At 49.6% G+C, this 9,131-nt stretch overlaps 1 protein-coding gene across 10 annotated transcripts in view; it reads right to left on the bottom strand.

The window, feature by feature from the left end:
* The window catches only part of RAD54L2 (RAD54 like 2), a 70,505-nt gene that overhangs the window by 3,412 nt on the left and 57,962 nt on the right, over positions 1 to 9,131 (bottom strand). For all 10 annotated transcript variants that reach the window (XM_075159273.1, XM_075159272.1, XM_075159269.1 and 7 more), the window contains 11 exons: positions 7,655 to 7,832; positions 6,796 to 7,047; positions 6,060 to 6,178; positions 5,642 to 5,757; positions 4,519 to 4,618; positions 3,970 to 4,175; positions 2,515 to 2,690; positions 1,548 to 1,744; positions 1,237 to 1,433; positions 684 to 773; positions 33 to 125 (listed from right to left, as the gene is read on the bottom strand). In XM_075159273.1, coding sequence (XP_075015374.1) covers positions 33 to 125; positions 684 to 773; positions 1,237 to 1,433; positions 1,548 to 1,744; positions 2,515 to 2,690; positions 3,970 to 4,175; positions 4,519 to 4,618; positions 5,642 to 5,757; positions 6,060 to 6,178; positions 6,796 to 7,047; positions 7,655 to 7,832 — 1,724 coding nt within the window. The remainder of the gene's footprint in view (positions 1 to 32; positions 126 to 683; positions 774 to 1,236; positions 1,434 to 1,547; positions 1,745 to 2,514; positions 2,691 to 3,969; positions 4,176 to 4,518; positions 4,619 to 5,641; positions 5,758 to 6,059; positions 6,179 to 6,795; positions 7,048 to 7,654; positions 7,833 to 9,131) is intronic.

Raw genomic sequence — 9,131 nt, 5'->3', positions numbered from 1 at the left:
GCAAGCCCCACGCAGCGCTCACAAGCCCCTACCTGAGGCAGCTGTCCGACGGTCGTCATTGCCCTTTGGCTTCCCAGTGGTCCGGATAGCAAAAATCCGCCCGTCGCTGGTCCGGATATATGTCCCTGGAACAGAAGCAGAACAACTTCATTCACGGTTTCTGTGAGCCCGTGAGGTTGCCCAGGCAGGAATAGGACAGCAGTGCTGCGTAAGGCCAGCCCACAATCATGCAGGAAGAGCAGTGGGGGGCTTCTGCCCCCTTCCTCACTCCTCATTTCCACCCTTTCAGCTTTCCCGGGTTGGAGCTCACCCCCTCCTAATGTGCTGCCGGTGGGAAATGTGGAACTTCGTGCTTGAGACGAAGTTTGCTCTGGGAGCACCGGGAAGTGTGTGGCCGCCCCAGTACATGCAGTGGGCGTTGTGAGAATGAGACACCCAGCCACAAAGTTCAACAGCTCCTCTCAGAGGCAGCAGCAGCCACAGTTGCAATAGCCCTGAAGCGTCAGCTACAACAGCACACCCAAAGCATGGGCTGCAACAGAGCCACTGCAGAGTCCAGATCTCCTCCCCTTCTTGTTTCTTTTCCTCTCACGGGACCGATTCATGCTTTTACATCCTTCTCTTTGCTAATTAGCGTTGGCTAAGACCCTATCCACAAGTCCTACTAAGACAGAGAGACTTACCTTTTGTCCCTCGGATGATGTGGATGCTCTCGCCAGCACTGATTCTTGCCTGTACATCAGTGGATGTGTTTGTACCCGGAATCACAATATCTGGCAGCGGGAGAAGAAACAGAACAGTGTCTGTGAAATTACACGCCAGCCACAGACAGGAGTGGGGAGGTGCACCACGAAACCCCTTTGCTTGCAGTGCGGTTGTCTCTCCTACACGCTGTGCTAGAATTAAGCCCTCGGTTTATTTCTGAGCAGCATAGGAAGGCAGCAGAGGCTCTGAGGAAGCAAAAGCCACGCAGCTCTGGCACAGCATCTCCCCTATCCCAAAAAAGGGCAACTGGCAACAGTATTGCCGGCCCTCTCACGGGGAGTTCACTCCCAACAACCTGCCAGGCCCATGCCCCTTGCACACCTGCAGGGAAAGTCCTCCAGGTACAAGGGAACCACTCAAATGCAGAGAGGCAGTATCAGTGGCTCTGATGCCCGTCTGCCCACAGCCCGCATGGGCATCAACAACTCACCCTGCTCCTCAGTTCACCATGGGTATCACAACTCAACTCACCTGTGGTGGTGACAATCTTCTGCACAAAGACACCGGCTCGCTGTAGATAGTTGATGGGGAAGTTGACAGCGGGGTTGGAACTTGAGGTTGATCCTGCACTGCCCATGGGGACGTGCCGGGGCATCATAGGAATGGGGGTGGACTGAACTGGGCGGACGCTTGCCACCGGCTTGTCCTCACCCTTGAGGGCTGGTCGCCTAGTGAGAGAGGAGGGAGGAAAGTGCAGTGCCCCCACTGACAGGGCTAAGGGTCCTCTGCCCCCTCATTTCATGTCTACAGCATGGGAAGAAGGGAAAGAGGCAGGTACTCACCAGTTCCTCTGGCTAAAGGCAGGGATGCTCGTCAGACTCTGGTCGCTGGCTGGGTAATACTGTGCGTAGGACGGCCGGGTGTAGGGGACGGATGCTCGCTTTTCCTCCTCATAGCTTTTCTTGGCTGCTTTCTTCTCTGCCTTGGTCAGCTTGTGCTCCTTCCGGTCGATCAGCAGCGACTCATGCTGAAAAGGCTCCTGCAACCCCACAGCACTGAGGTTTTGACACCAACACACCACAAGAGGGAACCAACATGCCCCAAATGGCAGCCACCCGGTCTCTGCATCAGCACTGTCTCCATCCCAGGCTGGAGCAGGGGAGAGGGGAGTTGGGAGGCAGAGCTGGTCATGGTGAAGCATGTGTGGGGCAACGCTGTGGATGTGACCATCAGCTTGAAGAGTGACAGAGTCAGCTAAGCCATCGCTCACCGTTGCTAAGCCCGCCCAGCCAAGGCCATCGCTCACCATGAGCACACAGCAAAACCCACAAGCCAGAGGCCAGGCTAAGAGCGCAAGCACAGAGCCTGCCGAGACGTCACACAGCCACCAGAGCCCATCGGCACCCGGCCACAGGCCCACTCTGCAGCACCACCCTGCCAATGAAACTCTTCACAACACAGGCAAGTGCTGGCTATCCCAGCTTTGTTTTAGAGCCACCCCAGGAAGAGAGCTGGCAGCAAGCTGGGATATGCCACTGCCACCTTCCTGGCACAGCACCAAGTTGAAGAAAGGGGTGCCCTACAACCTGCCCCCAAACCTGTCCGGGACAGACGTGGCTCTAAATGTGTAGAAGACATTGCAGGGAAGGGCAGGGCTCTTAGGGCCCTCTCTAGAGGATTTTTTACCTATTCCCACCAGCACACAGATGCGTCCTTCTTGCCACCATGTCCCCATCACACAGCCAGACTCCTCCAGATCTCCTCCCACCTGTGCACTGCTGTGCCAGGAAGGAAGCAGGTTGGTCTTACCTTGGTGATGAGGTGAGGATACTTGAGACAGGCTAATTGTAGAACAGACTCTTTCATCTTGCTTGGATTGAGGGAGAGCTGAGCAGGGTCGGATTCCTCTTCCACAAAATGCAGCAGGTTCTCCACCTCCCGTCGGGTGAAGTTCAGCACTGGGTTCAGATCATCCACCACCCGATCTGGAAAAGAGAGGGAACAGAGTGAGCAGAGAAGGGAAGGGATGGGTACTGCTGCTTGCTGCCCTTCCTACGCTCCTCTCCTAATAGAGCTCCCTCCTTGCCATCTGCACGATCCTCAGAAGCCTTCTGTAAATGTCAGGGCAGGGAGAAAAATCATCAGCCATGTTCAGAGATGAGCCTGTTTGACCAAGCCAGGCTGACAAATGCCTTGTGCTCCAGACTGCACAGCAATGCAGTGCAGGTCACTGAGCTCCTGGCATGCAGGAACATGAAGCTAATTATGGATGTGTCCCATCTCACATCGCAAGGCTGAAAACATACAAGCCCTGGGACAGAACCGCAGCCACATCAGTACGTGCTCTCCCACAAATTCCACCAAAAAGGTTCAAGTTAATAACCAGGTGCTGAAATTTACAGAACTCTGTTGAGTCGAAAGCTCAGAAAAGAGCCATGGTCCCACCCTCACAAGAGCCTGAAAGTTTTCCTTGGACCTTCCTTTCTGCATACAGGGCAAATAGGAGCACACGGAGAAAACATTTATATCCAGGACTCTCTTGGGAGCCAGGCCAGCTGCCAGGGGACTCCACCTCGAGTGCAAGACAGCATACTGAGCCGATCACGCTGGGCTGCTGCCTCTGGAGTTGGGTTTTGAGACAAAGGAGGACACAGGCAGCAGAACTCTTTCTGGGTCACCACAACCCTCAGCTGCATGCTCTACGAGAGCAGCTCGACAGCTGGCACAAACCAGCACAAAAGATACTTTTGGTACAAGGGCAGGTCAGAACTGGAATGAATTAATTATTCTTGGCTTCTAAGTAAGCACTATCAGGCAAAGGTAGCAATATATGTTTTAATTTTGCTATTTTCCCTCTCTTGCTGCTGGAGAAATGGAAGTACAGAGTTATTTAATAAGTAATGTCCAGTTTAAGACAAGTAATGCCCAGGCAGAGGGGAAAACAGGGTGACTACCCCCCAAGTTTCCAGTCTCTTGTAGCAGCCAGGAGACTAGCAGGGAAGGTAAATGGCACCGCACTGGACTGGCAGCACAACCCTGCTGGAGGATGCTGGCTCTACAACTCCTACTGCTCTGCCATGCATTTCTTATAGGGTCTCATGTCACTGCCAACTCATAAACATCAAACATAGCATCTCTGTCACTTCTTTGGCTGTCTGGTTTTCAACCTTAAAAAAAGAAATTACGAAAACCACAGAAACAGGACTTAAAGGAACTAAAAGGAGTGACAGCCAAGAGTGGAGTGCCATGTCCATCCACACTTACCTGACATGCCCTGCTTGGAGATCTGACGGTCATAGATCTTCTTCTCAAGGGTGTAATCAGAAACCAATCTGTAAATGTGGCATGGCTTCTTCTGCCCGTAGCGGTACACTCGGCACACGGCCTGGGCGTCATGGCATGGGTTCCAAGAAGCATCAAACACCACCACTCTGTTTGCTCCAATGAGGTTGACACCCAAACACCCAGCACTGGAAATTAAAGGCAAATTTCAAATTGCTGCCTTGGCCAATTTTCAAAGCTTCTAGGCAGGACAGTCATCACAGCCAAGAGTCCATGAAGTGTCTATGGAAAGTTCCCTCCAGTCATACAGGCAACTTCAAACCCATGTTTGGTTTCCAAGACTGTTGTTAAGTTGTTGCAGAGGACTAAGGCTAAAATTCTACACCCCTAGGGAATCCAGAAGCAGATGGCACTATCATCCCATGGAGTCTTGAGAGCACGTTACAAAGGAAGTTAAGAATTGAGAACGCATATGCATACAGAGCATCAGCGTGAGTCCTCCACTGTGCCTTTCTGCTCCAGCCAACTTACCGTGTGGACAAAAGGAAGAGCCAAACAGAGGTGTTGCTGGGGTCATTGAACTGGTTAATCAGTCGTTCCCTTTCTGAGGCAGAGGTGCTGCCATCCAGTCCTGAGAAGAAAATTAAGGACACATTTAAAAGCTCTGTATGTTTGGGGGAATCCCATCAGAATAAAACCCCTTCTGAAACACTGAGCTTTGGCACTGGTTCCCAACCAATTCTAGGACTTCCTCAAGTCATGCACTCCAGGACCTCAACTGGACCACTCTGTACCTCTAATTTGCCTAGCTAGGCAGGTGCAAGGCAGCCAGCCAGATTGGGATTTGTTCAATCAAAAGATCAAGCAAAACATGACTCAAGCTTGGCAAGGCCAAGACCGGGAGTGCTACAACACACCTAGCCCATTAAGGCTTCGTATTAGGCAAGACAGACAGCAAGCAAGAGCAGCAGGCACAAAGGCCTCACGTACGCTGGAAGCTCGAGGAACCAAGAGAAAGCAAAATTGTGAAAGCCTTTGGCAAAATCCCATAGACTGGGTCTGAGCACAGAAAGTACTGGTCTAAAGGAGTGCAGCGGGGTATCATGTCTCTGTTCCTGGGCAGCAGCTTGCTTCTGGCAGCTCTGCAAAAATCAGGAACACCATATCCACCACTCCTCTCAGTCCTGGCCTGTAAAGTAGCCACACAAAGCAACAACCCATGCCAGAACAAGATTTAAAGCTGGGGAAGAGGAGAAGAGGAATTCACAGCCCTGAGGTAGTGAAAGCATTCCACAAGTGATTCTGGTTTGGGAAGCGAGATCTATAAAACAGCCAAACAAGAAACTAAAAGTACCTTTTACAACTTAAAAAAGCACTAGTGTGTAAATGAGATGTTAAAGATGTCTAACATCATCTGAGTAAGATGTCAAAAAGAAGGTTTAGAAATTATCAGTTAGTTGCTATCAAACTGACACTGTCTTCCCAAGCAATTAAAAAACACTCTGAAAGAGACTTCATCAGAATAATGCTTCAGAAGAGCATTTTCACACCCAGGGACAAGTACAAGAAGATGGCGGGTGACTTTCAGGAATTAGTCCGTCACAGAGGATCAAACAGTGTCACACCAAAAGAGAGGAGGATTGTCTGCACTCACTGTAGTAGTTGATGTTTCGGACCCAGTTGTGAACTCCTCCATCTGAGCCTGGAGGACTCGGCATTGGTCTCTTCGCCAAAAACTCTTCAATGACAGATAACGTGGACAAGCTCTGGCTGCAAAACCAAGATCGCTGTTCAGGAGAAAGCCCCCACAGCAGCAAAAAGTGCAGCATCAGAACTCTTCCCCAAGCATGACAGCATTGACAGCTGTCAAACCCTGTTTGTGGCAGCACACCTCTCTCACACCACTAGTAAACTTGATAGCGGCAGAAGTACAAAATCCATGGAGGAAAACCAGGATCTAATACAACAAAGGAGAAAAGGGGAACTGCCACACCACTCACCCCATGTAACAACCTCCTAGTACCAGAGAAGCATTTAGTGACTGTAGGATCAGTTGTTGATACTTTGCTTACCTGAAGACCAAGATCTTGTCTCCAAGCTTCACACTTTCCTCAATTAGGTGGAACAGTAATACCATCTTGGGTGAGTTCTCCAAGACTCCCGTCTGGTAATCACATAAGATGTCTTTGGCCTACCGAGAAATGGGAGATTATTACAGGTGGAGTTGCTCATTCCCTGTTTAGTTCAACAATCCTGTCTCAAGGTGAGAGAAGTAAGTCATTGCAGAGTGGTTATATACAACCAGCCAGGTCCGGGTGACAGTGTTACTCCCCCAACTACTGCTGCTACCTCCCATTTCAGAAGCTCCAAATGACAGACTTCTTGGACTATGGATGAATGAGCATCCTCTTAACCTCTCATGACTTTCTATCTCAAGACCTCTTCTCCAGCCCACTAGATTTACCACCATCTTATCAAGATTAAACTTTGCCCTAACACCTTTTTTAGAATAACAAAGTTCACAGCCTTTTTGGTCAGATGAAAACAATGGTGTAAGAGCGTTGCCTGCACTCCGGCCTCATGACAGTCCCAAAATCCTTACCCAGTGCCATGCAGACATGCTTATCAAGATGCTCTGTGGCAGAGAAAATGGATGCGAAATCCCCAACTCTTAAACAGAGGAGTCTTTTCTTTGCTCTAGTTCAGAAAACTGCCCTAACAAAAAGAGGTACAGTCTTTCAGAGTAAGTATCTAGTCTATGTTTATCATAACTCTCCAAATGAAGAGTTTTCCAGCAGTGGTACTCACCCACTCATAAGTAACGACCTGATTTGCTCTCTCCTGAAAGGGGTTGAAGCCAACGCTCTGGAGGAACCTGCTATTGGTAGCTTCTCCAACTGGTGATGCCAAAGCATTACTCTCTGTTTTGACTTTCATTCCCTGAGGCTGGCAGCGGGAATTAGTACTTGCTGTGCCAAGGTCATCCACATCCAAATCCTGCTCGTTTGCCAGATTCTCCTTTTGCAGAGCTTCATACAACACATCTGGATGGTTCCAGATCTGAAGGAGTAAAAAAAGAAAGTGGTTAGGCCTGCACTGGCCTGCTGCCTGCCAATGATTGTGGACTGAAAGCCCCCACAGTTATTCAAAGGAAAGAACTAATACTTCGATCACCTCATCACCAACACCACATGGAACTGTAGGGCACTGCAGAGAAAGCCAGTCTGACCGCATTAAGGTAGCAAAAACAGAAAACATGACTCTGCCATGACACAAGGTATAAACGATCTTAACAAAGGCTCTCCTGAGTTTAAAACAGCCGAATTCTTTCCCTGAGAACAAAACAGAAGGCCACTATGCACCCCACAGAGCACAAACGCAAAGGAAGATGCTTGTTTGCACTGCAGCAGGTAAATGGTTAGGGTATCTGCCCAGTACCGGTTCAGCTGATGGCTGCAGGTTTCTTGTACAAATTTGAACAAGACATTTAGCATCCCTGCACCCCAGTTCTGGAAGTGGGGATAACAATTCTGCCGGGCCATTGCAGGGCATTCTGGGCAGAGAAAATGCACCTGGCCAACCACACTTTTATCCGATGTTTTCATCCATATTCCTGCCTTTCCCTTACATACCAGAATATTTCTTTGCAGCTCCTGCCAAAACCTACCTTACAACAGACACAGAAAGCTTTGAGTGGGTTCAGTCCCAGCCAGCCGCTGTTGCCTGCATCTCGGAACCGGTTCATGAACTCCGTATAAAGGGCCCGCTGGATCTTTGAAAGACGTACCAAAATGACGTGTTCTTCCTTAGATGGGAGCTGAACCTTCAGGACATTGTGGCCTCGCCTGTGGAGAAAACAAAGAGAGATAAACAGAGGGAAGGGAATTTCCCAATCTGATCTCTCTGTCGCTGCCTGTAGGGTAAGATTTTGACTTCTTGCCCACCTGGTTGCAGGGAGAAAGACCTCTAGTTGCATGCTTCTCTAATGAACAACACTTCCGAGATACTCTCCCTGCAGCCAAATACCAACTGTAAGCACAATTACAGAGATCTCAAATGTTACAATCTTCTAGCACAGGTCACAGTGTTACGAGGGCGGTGAAAGCCCTGTTTTCCATGGCAATTGAAAAATAAGACCTAAGGTCTCTTTTTAGCTCTGCCAATGACTAAGACACTCCATCCAAATCACTGGTCCAGCATCTTAGAACCCTCATCTGAGAAACAAAGCTGATTTGTTTCCAGAGTGGTGGAGACACTGTCACTTTTCATAACTGAGGGTTTGTGAAACACTTTCAGATCCTTGGGTAGAGGACGTCAGAAAGTGCACATCCAAATTAACTATTAAGACATCAAAATAAACCTGAGGTCACTCTGGTGCAGTTAGAGGTGTCGTTCTCCATTATCAGAGTCTGTGGTACCAAAGCAAACCAACTTTACTTCTACCCCCAAGGCAAAACAGAGCTATAAGGACCACTTTGCAGTTGACAGATTGAACAAGACAGAGATTCTGAGAGAAATATGGAGCTGCTAACCTAAGAATCTCCTCTGTGGTTTTCTCTGTATGCTTAAGACCCTCCCACAAAGACAGATAAGGTACCTGTTTAAAACTCAAGCCTAAGAAGCTGGATTGATGGGCCGAGGTCAATTGTATGAGATTTAATAAGGCCAAGTGCCGGCTCCTGCACTTGGGTCATAACAACCCCAGGCAACGCTACAGGCTTGGGGAAGAGTGGCTGGAAAGCTGCCCGGAGGAAAAGGACCTGGGGGTATTTGTTGACAGCCGACTGAACATGAGCCAGCAGTGTGCCCAGGTGGCCAAGAAGGCCAACAGCATCCTGACTTGTATCAGAAATAGTGTGGCCAGTGGGAGTAGGGAAGTGATTGTCCCCCTGTACTGGGCACTGGTGAGGCCGCACCTCAAATCCTGTGTTCAGTTTTGGGCCCCTCTCTACAAGACAGACATTGAGTTGTTGGAGCATGTCTAGAGAAGGGCAACGAAGCTGGTGAAGGGCCTGGAGCACAAGTCATGTGAGGAGCGGCTGAGGGAACTGGGGCTGTTTAGTCTGGAGAAAAGGAGGTTCAGGGGAGACCTTATCGCTCTCCACAACTACCTGAAAGGAGGTTGTAGTAAGGTGGGTGTCGGT

The sequence above is a fragment of the Calonectris borealis genome, chromosome 10 (assembly GCF_964195595.1).
Source record: "Calonectris borealis chromosome 10, bCalBor7.hap1.2, whole genome shotgun sequence".
NCBI classification, from domain to species: domain Eukaryota; kingdom Metazoa; phylum Chordata; class Aves; order Procellariiformes; family Procellariidae; genus Calonectris; species Calonectris borealis.
Note: the sequence above shows the minus strand (reverse complement) of the source record. Positions and strands in the feature narration are given on the sequence as shown.